The sequence below is a fragment of the Schistocerca nitens genome, chromosome 4 (genome assembly GCF_023898315.1).
Source record: "Schistocerca nitens isolate TAMUIC-IGC-003100 chromosome 4, iqSchNite1.1, whole genome shotgun sequence".
Taxonomy (NCBI): domain Eukaryota; kingdom Metazoa; phylum Arthropoda; class Insecta; order Orthoptera; family Acrididae; genus Schistocerca; species Schistocerca nitens.
This window is the reverse complement of record NC_064617.1, coordinates 854,798,978-854,818,072: the sequence shown is the minus strand read 5'-3', so window position 1 is coordinate 854,818,072 and position 19,095 is coordinate 854,798,978. Positions and strand designations below refer to the sequence as shown.

The 19,095-nt window shown below is 41.2% G+C and overlaps 1 protein-coding gene across 1 annotated transcript in view; it reads right to left on the bottom strand.

The window, feature by feature from the left end:
- Positions 1 to 15,935, bottom strand: part of LOC126253300 (putative sodium-coupled neutral amino acid transporter 7) — a 65,295-nt gene extending 49,360 nt beyond the window's left edge. The window contains exon 1 of the mRNA XM_049954531.1: positions 15,791 to 15,935. Within this exon, the coding sequence (XP_049810488.1) occupies positions 15,791 to 15,899 (109 nt within the window). The 5' untranslated portion in view covers positions 15,900 to 15,935. The remainder of the gene's footprint in view (positions 1 to 15,790) is intronic.
- Positions 15,936 to 19,095: the final 3,160 nt, after the last annotated feature.

Here is a 19,095-nt window from a genome sequence, read left to right as displayed (position 1 = left end):
AGGTGTTGGCAGGTCCAAAGCTATTCTAGTAAGGTGAAGTCATATTGATTCTAACAATAATGAGTCTATGTAAGACAAAGTTCAAATTTTGCTCTCCTTCCTATTTCAAAGAGTAACTTTTTCATTCAATGCAGATTGCTATAAATGTTACAGAACAGCAATCAAAAATGGTCTAATATGCTTTTTCATTTTAATATTAAACTGCAAACAACACTGGGCACCACAACAGAATTCACTGATATATAAATATGAAGCTATTTTGGCCCAATAAAAGGAGAAATTAAAGGCTTAAGAGTTAATTAATCACTTGGATTTCTATTCCCTCACAACAATGGTTGTCCAGACTGAGTCAGGTCTTTAGATGTTTGATAGTGACACAAAACGAAAAGCTAAAAACAAAGACAAGATTGCAGCACAAAGGGTAATAAGGTTCACTTGTCAAAATAATCTTGGGATTAGATGAGACCACACCAAGCAAAAATGTGCATTTATACTTTCTTAAAACTCACTTTCAGATATAGTACAATACAAAATGTGTGGAAAAAGTGTGGTACATTCACTATCCCCTATATGGTGAAATGGTATGCTTATAGATGAAGACAGATTTTTTTTTTAAGGTACCATGTATCACTGAACACATTAAGCTGAAACAGATGTCTGCCGCAGCCAACCAAATAGTGAGTGTGAAGACATTTCTGAGTGCAATGGAGCAATACATCAACATGAGATTTTGACAGAAATCGAAAAATTATTACACAAGTGACTATCACAAACGTGCAAGTACACACTGCAAGAGCAAGTAGAAAATGTGTGACAGCTTTAGGGATCGAAAGTTAACCATTGTTGCACATTGTCTGCTTTGACTCCTAATTTATGCTGCACAAACTGACTAATAGATAACATGAAGAGTGCTTCAGATTTCATTCATCTTTCCTCGACATCATCACTGCAAGTTGTAAGATCCAAAACTACAACTTCAATCCACACTGGGATAAGCAACCATTACATGCAGTGTGCAGCTGCCAGCATTATATTTCAGCAGGCATCTATTGACATTTGACATCAATATTTTGATTCATTGTAAATGCAGCACTAACTGACAGTTTTCAACAGCTTCATGAATGTAGCATACTGTTGTCAATGGAGATTAAATTCAGTATTAATAAAACACCTAAAATCAGGTTGGAATATGAACAGTAATACAAGAACAATAAACTGCTACTCACTGTAACGATGACACACTGAGCTGCAAACAAGCATGAAGAATAGACTGTTAAACATTAAGCTTTTGGCCAAAGCCTTCTTCAGTATGAAACATGCGCACACGCACACATGACCACCATCTCTAGGTGCCGAGGCCAAAACGCAGGGGCATGTTGAAAGAAAATAGTAATCTGGGGTGGAGCAGGGAGAAGGTACAGGGGGAGGCATAGCAGGGTATGGGTGGGGAGAGAGAAGACCACTGTCTCACAGAGCATGCAGGAACTAGACAGCACCAGGACAGGACTGTCAGATGAGAGAAGGTGCAAGGGAGGTGGGGGGGGGGGGGGGGGGCAGAAGCAGAGTGGAAAAGAAGAGGAGAAGTGAGGGGAAAAAGATTAGTGCCTGCATTGGTGGAGAGCAGCGTACAATTAGGGTGAGGGGACGTGGACTGGAAGTAAGTGACAGGACAGACGGGGGTGGGAACAGTTAGGTGGAGGGCATAGGGAAAGTAGGCTATGGTAGGTAAACAAAAACCCCTGGTCTGGTTCAGACTCATTTATGGAATCTTCATGATATGGACTCAGGGCCAAGACACCCTATCCTCATTCCTTTACAAGCTTTATGACTTCCCGGACACTGACCTCCTCCTCTCTGAAGACTCTGTCCACATTAAATGCACCAACAGTACCTGCATTTTGACAGTTGCCATCCCTTCCATACCAAAAAAATCCCTCCCATACAGCCTGGCCACTCGCTGACGGCTTATTTGCAGTGACGACAAGTCACTTGTCCAGTGACCCGAGAGTCTCACAAACGCCTTCACAGACAGGCACTATCCCACCAGATCTAGACGATAAACAGACTCTCTGTACAATATCCTCACTAACCCCAAACTCTCCAACTACTCCCAAGAACCAGCTACAAAGATTGTTCCCTCTGTTGTGCAGTACCACCCTGGACTGAAACAACTGAACCACATCCTTCATCAGGGCTTTGACTATCTATGATCATGCCCTGATATGGGGGACATTCTACCCAAGATCTTCCCCACCTGTCCTAAAGTTGTCCTACACTGGCCATCCAAGCTCCACAACATAGTGGTCCATCACCATGTCACTCCCAATCCCAACCCCTTGCCACAATGATACGATCCCTGTGGAAGACCAAGGTACAAAACTTGCCCAATCCATGCACTAAGTACTTCTAGTTTTGTCACAGACTTATCTTACTCCATCAGAGGCTGAGCCACCTGTGAAAGCAGCCATGTCATATACTAGCACTGCTGCAGTCATCGCACAGCTTTTCATATCGTTCTGATTACCAACCAGCTGGCCCCAGGACGAATGGCCACTGCAAAACTTTGGCCAACAGCAAAGTGGACCATATACAAAACATGCAGCTGAACATAACATGATTGATTTGAACAGCTTCTTCTCAACCCAGGGTATATGGATCCTCCCCTCCCCCACCAGCTTTTGTGAATTATGCAGATCGGCATTATCCTTGTAACACATTCTCCACTCCCCAAAATTATCCCATCATCATCAGAAAGTAATGCACTGTCCCACACACTCCACCCAACAGTTTCCATCTTCTGTTTATTATCACCTATTCTCAATTCAGGCACCGCTCACCCTTATTGTGCAGTGCTCTCAGCCAACGCACTCACTGGTCTTTTCCCCTTCTCTGCCCCTCTTCCTTCCCAGTCAGCATAATCCTCCCTGCCCATCTCCCTTCCATGCTACCTCTCCATACGCCTCCCCCCCCCCCCCCCCCACTTCAGATTGTTGCTTTCATCCAATGCAACATGAGGTGTGCCAACTTGTGTGTGTGCGTGCTTGATATCATCTACCAAACTTTTATATGCAGCTTAATGGCTACAGGTGAATCTGTCACAAACACACAAATTAGGGAATTTGAACTAATGAACAAAAAAATATTCACCAACAAAAAGAAATAATGCAGTTTCCCAGTACAATAATATGAACTGCTGCAGCAACAATTTTCCATTTTTAAAGTAATTCCCATGTGAGTAAAGAAGACAAAACTCTTCCAATTTAGATTATGAATAATGGAGCATGTGCATGTATGTGCGTTTTGTTGGTCTGTTTGCACCAAAGGAGGACACACCCCTAAACTTAGCACTATTTGAATCTTGTACTTGACAGCTGCTCAAAGTCTCAACTTTACTGTGAGTGGATACTTTTAGTCCTTCCATTATTTGTAGTTGTAGCAATTTACTAGCGTGGTTTGAAAAGTTCTCGGAATGGAATAGGAAAAAAAAAGTAGTTAAATCACTGAAACTTTTTTTATTTTTCAATGTAGTCTCCTTGTAGATTAAAGCACTTAGTCCATCGATGTTCCAGTGCCTTGAACCCATCTCGAAAATGAGTTTCTTACAAGCCTGCAAAATAGTTGTCAATTCCGGCTACCAATTCTTCATTTGAAGTGAATCTTCGTCCAACAAGAAAAATTTTCAGTTTTTGGAAGAGATGGAAGTCTGACAGAGCCATACTAAGTGAAGAAGGCAGGTGTGGCAACAATTCATACCTTAGTTCGTGTAATTTTGCCATGGCAACAGAACGCATGCAGGCGTACATCTAGAGCCGCGGCACCCATCTTGCAGATAATTTTTTTCATTTATAATTCTTCAGTTAAAATGTGATATACCCTTTCAGATGACATCTGGCAAGCATGAGCAATTTCATGCACTTTCAATTGGTGATCCTCCATGATCATTTTGTGCAATTTGGCAATGATTTCTGGAGTAGTGACACATCTTGGCCGACCACTGCACAGATGATCATCTAAGCTCTCCTGACCAAATTTAAATTCATTTGTACAGTTGGCAACAGTTGAATATGAAGGAGCAGAGCCCCCAGTGTATCCTGGAAATCGGCATGAATGTCCTTTGCTTTCATACCTTTCTTTATGAAGTACTCAATCACTGCTCAAATCTCTGTTTTTTCCATCTTCACACATCACTACGTGGGAACAACAACAGAGCCACATCAGCACCATAGCTCTCTTCCAAGAGCACTGATGTGGCACATGTTTTCGGGAAAAAGTAAAATTAATATCATGTGAACAACTCGTTGCGCTAGTGCTGACCTCTCCTGGTGATTCTGAGAACTTTTCAAATCACCCTCGTATATTGAAGATGGCCTTATTGCAGGCAGTGACAAGAAAGAAACTACAGCTTTTCTGAATACTTTAGAACATGAATTTGATATCACAGTAGTTTTTTTTCATAAATGATTTTGTTCTTCCTTATGCGATTTCATTAGTAAAAGAAGGTAACAATGTGCGTGGATTTGGTCAAGGAACAGTTGGTATCAAAATCAGGCAAAGCAATGAATGGTACAGTGCTAGAATGCACAATGTTTAATTTGTGTCTGATACAAGTACTCCTTTCTTCTCATGCAGAACAGCAGCATGTAATAGCTAACAATAAAAGTGTCCGGATTTGGGAGAAAACAACAGCTACAGTATCATGACAAGCTATGTGGAAAATGGGCTTTATATGTTGAATATGCATGTTGTCAGACCACAAAAGAGCAATCAAGTGAATTTAGTGACCTCCTCAGAGACACTGCAAGTGTACAACAAAAGATTCCATCATAAAAATAAACAACGCATCAATAATACATTGAAGAAGCTTTAGATCAAAATTAAATGTTGCAAGAATGAATTTTGTTATGGCTGTGTGATAGGAAAGATGTACAGTATGTGATTCAAACAACAAGCAAACTGTTCCTCAGTTATTGGTCAATTAACCCATGCAGATGTCAATAAACATCCATTTGCAAGTGTTCATTATTTTGCAAGTTTGAAAGTCTGTCACAGTAAATTTTGCCAAATTTCCTTTCTGAAACACAAAAATAAAGTATATAATTTGCTTAAAAAATTTAAAAAAGCTCAAACCAGTGAATATACTCTTAAACAATTTAAAAGTGATGGAGGCAAAGAATTTAATTAGAAAGTTAAGGAATTGCTAATAAGCAGGAAGATCAGAAAGTAATGCACAATAATTTTACTGACAGAAAATTTAATAGATAACAAAACAAAGAACAAAATATCACAAATGGGCTTATATCTTTTTTCTACTTTTCTACACAGTCAACTGCGTTCTCAACACATTTCTCTCATTGCACTGTCAGTTTAAATATGCCCTGTTCATAGAAGTCTGTTTGGTTGGAGTATAACCACCTGTGGACTGCTGATTTCACTTCCACGTCTGTCACAAAGCATTGGTCGGCCAGGACTTTCTTCAAAGGACCGAACAGATGAAAGACAGTCAGTGCAAAGTTCGGTCAGTAAGGTGGACGCTGCAGAACCTTTGATGCAAATTTGGCATTTTTTCACAAACAGGAGCAGTATAATGGGAGTGAGCATTGTCATGAGGTCTGGCACCATCAGCATTTATGCTGTGATGTTTGTTACAAAGGGAATGACACAATTTAACCAAAGTTTTAATGTAGGCTGCAGCATTCCAGTGGTCACATGTTCAGCAAAGTCCACCAACAACACACCATGCATATCCCAGAACACTGTCACAAGCACTTTCCTAGCAGACTGAGTCACTTTTTTGTACTGGCAATGTTTCCACTCTATAGAGACCTGCTTGGTTTTGGATGTGTATGCCCATGAATCATCCCCAGTGACGAATTCTTTCAGCAATTCATGCCCTTCTGTGGCATAACGAGTTAAGCAATCCAAGCTTGTCATTATTCACTGGCTGTTGCATTTGTCTGTCAGGTTCTTAGGCGCCCAGCAAGTACTAACATTACAAAAGTTCAAAGTATCATACACCACACCATAGGAAATGAGGAACTGCTGTGGTAAGGTTCGTAGTTACACATGCCAGTTGTTCAAAAATGCTGCCTCCTCAATGGCTCCAGCATTCTGCATGGTTGCCACTGTTACCGGTTGCCTGGAGCATGGTGAAACACTAAGGTTCACATGGACCTCCTGAAAGAATGACCACCACCTGAAGAACATTGATACGATCCATACAGTCAACATGCATGGCCCTACAAATTTCACTCAGTTCATGCCGTTTGGCAAACAAATATAAAATTACATTTTGCTGCTCTTCACAAGTTTACAACAGTAATACGTGAGCCATGTTTATTTCATAGTTCAGGCCTCTCTAACTACAGCTGCACATGAAAATGAAATACCCTCTGCAGTACAAACTTCAAGCTATATTGTCGTGAAATTTCAACACTCCAGTTGCAATACCAGGAGAGAAAAAAGTTATTGTGCGTTACTTACTGGTCCTCCCTCATAGATTAGGGAACATAATTACTGATTATTCCACCCTAAATCCCTGAACAAAATGTAGCAAAATTACTGAAGCTGCATGTTTGATGGTGAATTCAAGTAAAATACCAAAAGGACTGAACACAAGCTCACAATACAACAGTCTACACTTCCTGACCAAAACATGAAGCACCCAGAAGAGGAGAAAAAGTAAAAAAACTTCATGGATTGAGGGAGAATGTAATTTTATTGCATTGATAACACTGAGTCAAATTTACAAAGCATTTGGTAGTATGAACGCATGTATCAGTATGATGTTCATCCCCTTTGATGCAGTCAGTAAAGGTGTGATATAAAGGCATTGTATCCTCTCCTGGGGCAAGTTGGCACACAAAATGTTTATATCCTGGATAATGGCACTGAGACAGAATTGACATCCAATCTGGTCCCATAAATGCTCTATTGGGGACTGGTCTGGCGATCCTGCTAGCCATGAGAGCACCTCAACGTCATGCAGACAATTCATAGAGAATTGTGCCAGCACTGTCCTGTCGAAAAATGGCTCTATGACACTGTCACATGAGAGGTAGCACATAAGGATGCAGAATATCCGAGACATATCGGTGTGTTATCAGATTTTTCGCAATCACTACCATTTGTAACCTGATGGCTCCCCACACCATAACGGGAGTAAAACTGCTGTGCCCTCCAGAACATGAGAAGACTGGTACCTCGACCCGAATCACCACAATACTAGCCAATAAATCATGTGAAGTATTTGAGAATCATGATTCATCACTGAATACAATGCAACACCACTGACAAGCAGTCCATGCTTCCTGTTCACGGCACCACAGCAAACGCAGCTGTTTGTGTTGCAACGTTAACAGCAGCACGGGATCGTAAATCCCCAGTTGGGCTGCCGCTAGTCTGATCATTGGTGCAGGATGACACAGAATGTGGCAGGGAATCCATTACTTATTTTTGGAGGAAAGCTGCAGATTTCGAGGATGTTACAGTGCACTTCATGCCTAATACTGTGAACCTCTGTTGTGGCGGTCAGATGTGTTCGACCAGATCCTTGACAACAAATATAACCACTCTCGTATTTTCATGCAGGCCAAATGAAGACACACAATAAGGTCTGTTTCTAACTCTGGCATGCCTCCGTGTCACTCAGTATCTGATACCATTCACACCCCTTATCTGTTATACAACTTGCCAGGCCCAGTAACAATACTAAACCCTAACCACAATAATGCACTCTGGTGGCCATTCTACCTGTCACACAGAATTGCAGCTTTAAGCATTCACATACCCGCCAGTGATTGGCATGTGTAGAAAACTTTGTACACATCCAACCATTTCATGTGGGTACTTCAGTTCTTTTGTCAGGCAATGTATATCATAAATTTTACTTTAAGTTCCTCAGTTCCAGACAAATCCCCTTACCAACTACAATACAATCAACCAGTAGAAAATAGGTGTATTCAGAAAAATACTTTATTAGTCAAGATTGCAAGTCTAATTTTTTTATTGTCAACTGTTTTTTAATATATTAATTATCCATCTATAGATCACAATTTTTTCTACATACATCACCAATTGGCAAGACAAATCATCCTATTTTTGTTTATGCTGCACTGCTTATTATGCAAATCAAGTTTATGACATCACCGAGTGCCATGTATAACAAAAATAAAAGTCGAACAACCTACTCATGTGCACAATTAGAACATACCACATGGATATTTTACTCTGAAGATGCACCACCAGGATAAATGTATAACGTTGACTCCATTACCTGAGACTTTCACATTTACTGTGCAAGCCTGTTAAGTATGCTACACATGTAAACGTACACAACAATGGTTGCTCATGATACACAGTTATCTGCAAACAAGGAAGTTCCCACAGCATGGAAACTAACGGCCTTCTGCCTGCTTTGACATTGGCACTTCCTTGTTTACAAATAACTGTATCATGAGCAACCAATGCTGCTTACATTCGCTTGAGAAATGTACTTAGTAACAAGCTTACACAGTGAATACAAAAGTCTCTGATAATGGATTCCATATTATACATTTATTCTGATGCTGTGTCTTCAGAATAGCATGCCCGTCAGTTACGTTCTCACTATGTTGTTGTTGTTGTTGTTGTGGTCTTCAGTCCTGAGACTGGTTTGATGCACCTCTCCATGCTACTCTATCCTGTGAAAGCTGCTTCATCTCCCAGAACCTACTGCAACCTACATACTTCTGAATCTGCTTGGTGCATTCATCTCTTTGGTCTCCCTCTACGATTTTTACCCTCAAATGCTAAATTGGTGATCCCTTGATGCCTCAGAACATGTCCTACCAACCGAGCCCTTCTTCTAGTCAAGTTGTGCCACAAACTTCTCTTCTCCCCAATCCTATTCAACACCTCCTCATTAGTTATGTGATCTACCCATCTAATCTTCAGCATTCTTCTGTAGCACCACATTTCGAAAGCTTCTATTCTCTTCTTGTCTGAACTATTTATCGTCCATGTTTCACTTCCATACATGGCTACACTCCATACAAATACTTCCAGAAACGACTTCCTGACACTTAAATCTATACTCGATGTTAACAAATTTCTCTTCTTCAGAAACGCTTTCCTTCCCACTGCCAGTCTACATTTTATATCCTCTCTACTTCGACCATCATCAGTTATTTTGCTCCCCAAATAGCAAAACTCCTTTACTATTTTAAGTGTCTCATTTCCTCAGCATCACCCGACAATTTGACTACATTCCATTATCCTCGTTTTGCTTTTGTTGATGTTCATCTTATATCCTTCTTTCAAGACACTATCCATTCTGTTCAACTGCTCTTTCAAGTCCTTTGCTGTCTCTGACAGAATTACGATGTCATCGGCGAACCGCAAAGTTTTTATTTCTTCTCCATGGATTTTAATACCTACTCCAAATTTTTCTTGTTTCCTTCACTGCTTTCTCAATATACAGATTGAATAACATCGGGGAGAGGCTAAAACCCTGTCTCACTCCCTTCCCAACCTCTGCTTCCCTTTCATGCCCCTCAACTCTTATAACTGCCATTTGGTTTCTATACAAATTGTAAATAGCCTTTCGCTCCATATATTTTACCCCTGCCACCTTCAGAATTTGAAAGAGAGTATTCCAGTCAACATTGTCAAAAGCTTTCTCTAAGTCTACAAATGCTAGATATGTAGGTTTGCTTTCCCTTAATCTTTCTTCTAAGATAAGTCGTAGGGTCAGTATTGCCTCACGTGTTCCCACATTTCTACGGAATCCAAACTGATCTTCCCCAAGGTCAGCTTCTACTAGTTTTTCCATTTGTCTGTAAAGAATTTGCGTTAGTATTTTGCAGCCGTGACTTATTAAACTGATAGTTCGGTAATTTTCACATCTGTCAACACCTCCTTTCTTTGGGATTGGAATTATTATATTCTTCTTGAAGTCTGAGGGTATTTCACCTGTTTCATACATCTTGCTCACCAGATGGTAGAGTTTTGTCAGGACTGGCTCTCCCAAGGCCGTCAGTAGTTCTAATGGAATGTTGTCTACTCCCGGGGCCTTGTTTCGACTCAGGTCTTTCAGTGCTCTGTCAAACTCTTCACGCAGTATCATATCTCCCATTTCATCTTCATCTACATCCTTTTCCATTCCCATAATATTGTCCTCAAGTACCTCGCCCTTGTATAGACCCTCTACATAATCCTTCCACCTTTCTGCTTTCCCTTCTTTGCTTAGAACTGGGTTGCCATCTGAGCTCTTGATATTCATACAAGTGGTTCTCTTTCCCCAAAGGTCTCTTTAATTTTCCTGTAGGCAGTATCTATCTTACCCCTAGTGAGATAATCCTATAAATCCTTACATTTATCCTCTAGCCATCCCTGCACTTCCTGTCGATCTCATTTTTGAGACGTTTGTATTCCTTTTTGCCTGCTTCATTTACTGCATTTTTATGTTTTCTCCTTTCATCAATTAAATTCAATATTTCTTCTGTTACCCAAGGATTTCTACTAGCCCTCGTCTTTTTACCTACTTGATCCTCTGCTGCCTTCACTACTTCATCCCTCAGAGCTACCCATTCTTCTTCTACTGTATTTCTTTCCCCCATTCCTGCCATTTGTTCCCTTATGCTCTCCCTATGTATGTGTTGAGATTTTTTTTTTTTTTCTTTGTTATGCATGGCACTCAAAAATCTCCTAAACTTTGGTTATATAATAAGCAACACAGCTTAAACAAAATTATGGCATGTCTTGCCAATTGGTGGTTTACACTAAACAAAACAAAAGTGTGATCTGAATACGGCTAATTAATGCAGCTGAGACTAGTTATCACGTAAAAACTTATACTTGTGATCTTGAATAATAAAGTTTTTTTTTAATACACAACTTTTAACAAACAGATCACTTTATTCCCAATTTGACTATATCAAATAAGAACAGTAAGAAAACTATCACCTCAGGATATTTGGCACATGTTGCTATATTCATATAAACTAACATCCCCATTCCAACTGCGATGACAATATGTTTTGGACAACCTACTGGGTATTTTAATCACAAAGATGGATTTACAGTCTGGATTCCTTCTAAAAAGGATGTACTCATAAGTCAGTTCACAGTTTCCACAGTGATCACACTGAATTTTATATTTCTCAGCAACAATTCCCAGATCTAAAATGGACAGACATGGTACCTGAAGTAGAACAGGGCAAAAGTCAAAGGCAGTCTGGTTTTGGCAGAAATGAAGGAAGTCAAGTATTAAGTCACTAAAAAAGAATCAACAGAATTCTTAAAAAGGAAAAATTGTCAATTTTCTAAAGAAGATATAGTGGAGAAAAGAAGAAAACCAGCATGGATGAAAAATGGTGAATTGTTTATCATAACAAAAGCTGATGTTGATAAAGATCCAAACTGTTTTTCTGAAGTATTGCAGTTGAATTAGATGGAAAGAGAGAAGTAAGCTACTAATGAAGAGATCTGATCACTTATGAGAAACGGGTGTAAGTTGAAGATCCTGCAAATGTATTGCAGAATTGCTGGGATTTACGTTGAAATATTGTGGCTGATTGAAGTAATTGCTCCAAATCCTGACTGGTGGTAAAGGGTATACTCAGGATGCTAGAATTGGTTGTGAAGATGCAATTATTTCTGTTTCACATTATGACACCGTCTGAATGTTGCTAGCAAAACCTGCTGCACGGAAAATGCTGTAAAATATTTTGATGTGAAGACAGGTTTTTTAAACTGAATACTTGAACATGAAGTATATATGGAACAACCAGAGCTTTCAAAGATAACACATATTGAGTGTGTCTCTTGAACAAGAATTTTTGTGGACTCAAGCAAACATCACACAGCAGGAACAACAGTTTTATAGATGTCAAAGAGAACATGCCTTTTCAGAACAATGCAGCAAATCCTTATTTGTTTAATCAGGAACAAAATGAAAATATACTTCCTGTAGCAATTTATGTCAATGGCCTAATTGTTGGCAGTGATGAGGAAGAAACTAAAGCTTCGTTTAATACATTTCACAGTGAATTTGATATAACAGTTAACCTTGGTAGTTTCCTTGGAATAAAAATAAAACAATCTGAAGATGGAGTGAGTATGTAAGTAAAGAAAAAATTCTGAATATCATCAACAATCAAAACACATAGAGGTCCGACACTACCACACCCATGAAAGATTTCTGAATGGGGAAATTATGTTTGAACATACAGATGGAGAGAACCAGTTGGCTGATCTGACAAAGCCACTTGTATGAGTTCAGTTTAATTTGTTACAGGCAGAGACTGACAAGCAGGAAGTCAAACAGTAATTCTTCATTTTTTTTTTATCACTGACTTTTCCTTTTGGAGGAAGTATTGTAATAAAGTGAAAATGATTATCCCACGTTATTTTAAAATATCCTTGACTTTTACACAAACTCTTTGTAATATGTTTTGCAAGCCTACTAAATACTCTGTATCCTGCAAATAAGTCATTCTTAAATTAAATTCTGCTGATCAGACTTAATATGTTTACACAACATTCCACTCAAGACTTTCCAGTAATACAAGACTCTTTTTCCACCATATATTTATTACACTTTTCTTCCTAATTTTACCGTACTGATGCACATACTCATTACTTGGCCGTATCAGTTACTACAGTTTATCACATTGAACACTACTTGTAACACCAATGTTAATTTCCTCTGAATGTGTGTTTTCTATTTTGATGTAGGTCATGTTTCTACAGATTTTCATGTTGTTTAAATTCTGTTTTTGTAGCTCAATAAATATGACTGATATGAAGCATGAATCAAGCAGTCATTTATACCATCCAACATCAAAGCTTTCATTTTGTACTTAATAAATATTTAAATCTGTATCGTCAGCTACCCTGTAGACAGGAATTTGAAGCAATTAGTAATACATTTCTATACATTATACATACAACTGCACATGCTACGTGCTTTCCGGTCAGTTCACTAACAGTAACTGAAGGGGAATAACCATCACATATATTCAGCTGTAGGTAAAGTAAATGGCAGGTTTTAATTAACTGGCAGGATGGTCAAAATGTGTAATTTTTCTTGCAATGAGATTCCTCCAGGAATACTGGACAAATAAATGGAATATTTACCATCTGACATCCCAAGAGTATAAAAAGAATGGAAATGGGAATTACCATAGGCTTCTTTGACTGGTACGAGGTTGAACACACATTTTGTTGTGTTCCCTACCCCGCCCTTCCTTCCACTTTTATGTTTCATGTTTTATGTATGTACATATTATGCACAAGAAAATCTCCATGGAAATTCATCTATTATCTGCAACAATTTTTATGAATTTACCTCAAAGTTTTAGGTTTTATAGTAAAAACATGAACCTGCTCAGGAAATTAGTTTTACAGAGTTAGTGAAGGCAAAATTATACAAATAATTCTCACAGAGGCATATAAGCAATCACCTGCTCACACTCCATCCCAGAATGTAACCAACAAACCTTATAGGCTGTATCGTACAGTAAGAATTACTGTCACACACTTTGTAGTGATTCATATACAATCAATGGCAACATCACATGACTACACCAGTTCACTATATGCTTGCTGGTGACTGATTCAGTTAGCACCAGTTAGTAGGACTTAAAGAGTGTTGCTTACCCTTATTTATTGAACTATCTGTAATGTAAGTTCCCACAGACTTTTGCACTTTCTCAGCAGGTTTTAGTCTCGGAAACTATTGCATGTGATCATAGTCCATTGTATTCTCCATGTTCCATTACCATGACCTCTGAAAAGCTGTAAGACCCATGTGTGGCCATTGCTATGCTTTTACTGTTTCTGAATTAAACTGACAGAGACCGACATACATTACTCCACAGCAAGTACAGTGCTAAAAACATGTAAAGGTCCAAGACCAGAATCTTCCTCACTCATGCCCTCACTTTCCATGCATGTAACATTTATTAACTGCTTCAATAAAATTCTTCAGGGTATCAGACCGCATCGTCATAATTTAAAATGCGCCAACGTTGCGGTCTGATACCCTGAAGAATTTTATTGAAGAAGACAACGGCCGCGGAAGCCTACGCTTACATTTATTAACTGTTTGATATCACTTCATGAACTCAAAACCTAACACTCACCTTTCAACCAAACCTAAACTTCGGGCTATGCTTCAGATCAGTATGTCACCACATCTAAGTTTTTGTATTCGCATTCACTGGCTTTGTAACTAACAACCGAACTGTCACCACACTCTACATTCCAAAAACTAATTACAGATGTGCTACAGTCAGAGTTGTTTATCCAAGTTATTACTCACTGGAACAGTGTTAAAGAGTTGATGGAAACCCTGCAATATGTGAAGAAACCGAACACATACATGGATTTCCAGTCAAGCAATGCATTGAAACTGTCCTCGAGCCTGATCTAAATAACATATCAGCCATGTTGGCAGCAGATGATACCGGCGGTCACTGTCACCACTACGTTATTGTAACTGAGTGAACAATGTTTCATCTCCCATGGAAAACAATTTTGAACACATCTTTTCAAAGAGGATAAGGGGGATCTTAATATGCAGCACTGTGCCGATTTGTGTCAATTGTTGAGCTTTTCCAACGAGAACTGACTCCAACATTCAAAGCTGTATTTGGAGCAACAATATACCTAAGACCTGCAATTGGATTAGGGCACTTCTAATGTTAGTTTCATAGAGAATGAGTCAACAGTTTGGATTTCACAAGAAATGGCTCTGGCTACACTTGCTACTAGTCAATATCCAATAGACACTACATGTTCTGGATTTCTTCACTGTGAAGTAATAGACCTGTCAGCCTGGTGGGGCTGGATTCGATTTTAGTTTGCGAAGATTTTTTCCTAGTGTGAGGTGGTGGCAGTTTCACTCCCCTCCCCTATTTTGGATACATCCTTTATCTTAAGTCTATTCATTGCATACAGTCCTACTGTTCATATACCTTGATAGATTTCTTCAAATTCACGCGTTCAGATATGTCTACAAATCGAGCAGTAAATAATCCATCACAGTTCAAAAACGGAGTAATAATGCCCGTAACTGCAGTACTAAATATAAAAAATTAATCGTCTCTGTTCGGTGAATTTAACGTGGGCCAATGAAGTAAAACGACTGAAATATAACAAAGCTACGTACCGATTAATCGATCAAACAATCTATAAGAAACATTACTCATTCACCTACTTGTTAGCCGTTGCTAGCATATGCGTATAGTTGACGTTATACCATATCAGGGATGCGTACGTTACCTAACTACGCGTAAAGAGTATACATATCGTCCATCTAAGAGGCATTCTTGCAACGCAGACTTACAATATTTTAATTAAACTCATCATTAAATTCACAGACGAAAGTACGTAATGATTATCTTCTTTACAGTTTATAGTCATACGATTTGTAGCTGAGCAGAACTAAGAAAACATCACCATACATATGAATGACTTGCAAATGTTCACGAAACTATCGGATTAATTTAAAGGTGATATCACTGGACAACACCTACGGCCATAAAAAATAAGAGGAAATATAAGATGGTAAAAAAATTGTGCCTTATGGATATGTTGATTCGTAACTTCGGCTATCCTGAGGAAGATATTTTTTTCCCCTCAATTACGTTCCACATGCGATCACAGTGTAAATGTCAGACACTAATACAGGCTATATCGCTTTATCGATGAGACGACAATGCTTACCTGCCACACGGTGGACTCAAAACGCGTAAGTGATTTTTCATCCTGTCTGAAATACCAATAATTTTAATCAAGCACAACTTACCGTTACTGACTTCTGTTGCAGGAACATTTGCTGAAAACGTAGAAAGAACGAGTTCATTTGCGCTGTTAACATCAGAATCGTCCATATTATCAACATCACCTCTGTACATCACAAACACTTCCCCAACATGAGTTTCACCTGTCAAAATATGTCAACACACTCAGCCAAAGAGGTAGAACACCATAGAGAGGCAACTCCACGTCCAGGGTGAAGTAAATTGGATCACGGAAGTACGTTTGGTCAAAGACTAACATAACAGTCGCTACACTCCTCCTCGTTTTCGTTAACCCTCCCCCCCCCCGCAACACACACGAACAAACCGATAGTAGCACATCAAGCGCCATGGTTGGTTTGTGGGATTGAAGGGACCAGACTGCTAGGGCCATCGGTCCCTTTTTCCAAAATCTTCAAACACCCACAAAGAATAAAAACGAACAATGGAGACGACAAGAGACGACAAAGGGCAAGAAAGACTCAAACAGAGACCAGGCAAAAGGACTTAAAATCACACAGTGGTTCGCTGACCATAGAGACAAAAAAGGAAAAGCAAACCACCAAGAAACACACTAAAAAACTCAACCTAACATCGTAGGCCAAAGGCCAGACTCAACACAAAATAAAGACAAACACTTAGATCAAGTGATAAAAGCCCCCTGCACGAATAAAACGCAAAACTAAGCCTGCCATGGTAGTGTCATCCGTTAAAAGTGCAGGGAGCGTATCAGGCAGCGCAAACGTCTGCCTGAGTGCAGTTAAAAGGGGACAGGCCAACAAAATGTGGACCACCATCAAGGCCGACCAGCAGCGACATACAGGCGGGTCATCATGGCGCAGTAAATGGCTGTGTGTCAAGCGGGTGTGGCCAATGCAGAGCCGACAAAGGACAACTGAGTCCCTCCGAGTGGCTCGCATGGATGACTGCCACACATTCGTCATCTCCTTGATAGGACAGAGTTTGTTTGGTGTGGTCAGGTTTCGCCATTCAGTGTCCCAAAGTTCGAAAATTTTGCGGCGTAAGACTGTTCACAAATCAGTCTCCGGGAGGGCAATGCCCAGAGATGGTTTACTGGTGGCCTGTTTGGCCAGGCAGTCAACATGTTCATTGCTGGGTATCCCAACATGGCCTGGGGTCCACACAAAGACCACAGAGCGGCCGCAACAGATGGAGGGACTCCTGGATAGCCATCACCAGACGAGAGCGAGGGAAAAACTGGTCGATAGCTCGTAAACTGCTCAGGGTGTTGCTACAGATAATGAAGGACTCACCTGAGCAGGAGCGGATATACTCTAGGACACGAAAGACGGCGACCAGCTCAGCAGTGAAAATGCTGCAGCCAGCCGGCAATAAGTGTTGTTCGTAATGGTCCCCTAGAGTGAGAAAATGTCCGACATGACCAGCAACCATCGAACCGTCAGTGTAAACAATGCCAGAGCCTTGAGACATGGCAATGATGGAAAGAAGGCGGCGGCGGAAGGCCTCCAGAGGGACTGAGTCCTTCGGGCCCTGTGCCAATTCGAGCCGAAGGCAAGGGCGGGGCTCACACCACAGTGGTGTACGCAGAGAGGCCCAGAAAGGAGGTGGAAGAGGGAAAACGCCAAGCCCGGAGAGAAGCTCTCTGATGCAGGCCACGATCGTACAACCCGACCGGGGCCAAAATTCTGGGAGGTGGACGACCGAATGATGGAACAGGAGATGATAATTAGGATGCCCGGGCAAGCTACAAACGTGTGTAGCATAAGCGGCCAGTAAACGTTGGCTCCATAACGGCAGTGGAGGAACACATGCCTCCACAAGTATGCTGTTCACAGGGCTGGTCCGGAAAGCTCCAGTGGCAAGTCGGATCCCACTGTGAAGGATGGGGTCCAGCACCCGCAACGCATAAGGGGATGCTGAACCATAAGCCAGGCTCCCATAATCCAGATGGGACTGTATTAACGCCTGGTAGAGCCGTACGAGGGTAGATCGGTCCGCGCCCCAGCTGATGTGGCTCAAGCATCGCAGAGCATTAAGATGCCGCCAGCACATCTGTTTAAGCTGCCGAACATGAGGGAGCCAAGTCATTCGGGCAACAAAAACCACAAGCAAAAACCGATGTGTCTCCACCACAGCAAGATGTTCGCCGGCAAGATAAAGCTGTGGCTCAGGGTGAACTGTGTGTCGCCAACAGAAATGCATAACGCAGGTCTTGGCAGCCGAAAACTGGAAGCCATGCGCCACAGCCTAAGACTGCACCTTGCAGATAGCGCCCTGCAGCTGACGTTCAGCAGCTGCAATGCCAATGGAGCTATAGTAGAAGCAGATGTCGTCAACATACAAGGAAGCTGAGACAGACGTTCCCACCGCCGCAGCGAGCCCATTAATTGCAATTAAAAACAGGCAGACACTTAAGACATATCCCTGTGGTACCCTGTTCTCCTGAACTTGGGGGGAACTATGGGAGGCCGCAACTTGCACGCGGAAGGTACGATGCGACAGAAAATTTCGTATGGAAATCGGCAGTGGACCCCGAAGACCCCAACCATGAAGCATAGAGAGGATGCGATGTCGCCATGTCGTATCATATGCCTTCCACATGTCAAAAAAGACAGCGACGAGGTGCTGATGGTGGGCAAAGTCCATACGGATAGCTGACTCAAGGCTCACCAGATTGTCGGCGGCAGAGCGGCCTTTACAGGACCCACCCTGAGACAGAGCCAGAAGGCCCCGAGACTCGAGTACCCAACTCAACCGCCGGCTCACCATGCGTTCGAGAAACTTGCAAAGAACGTTGGTGAGGCTAATGGTGCGGTAGCTGTCCACCTCCAATGGGTTCTTGCCAGGTTTCAAAACGGGGATAACGATGCTTTCCCGCCATTGCAACAGAAACTCACCCCTCACCCAGATACGGTTGTAAAGGTCGAGGAGGCGTCGCTGGCAGTCCACTGAGAGGTGTTTAAGCATCTGACAGTGGATGCGATCGGGCCCGGGAGCTGTATCACAGCAAGCGGCTAGGGCACTTTGGAATTCCCACTCACTGAATGGAACATTGTAGGATTCAGGATGGCGGGTGTGAAATGGAAGTCTCCAACGTTCCAACCACTCTTTCAGGGAGCGGAATGCCAGTGGATAATTTGCAGAAGCGGAACTCAGTAAGCGGTTTGCAATTATGTCGGAGTTAGTACAAACTGCTCCATTCGGTGTGAGTGCAGGAACACTGACAGGGGTCTGATAGCCATACAGGCGCCTAATCTTGGCCCAAACCTGTGACGGAGAGATATGGAGGCCAATGGTGGAGACATACTGTTCCCAGCACTCCTGCTTGTGT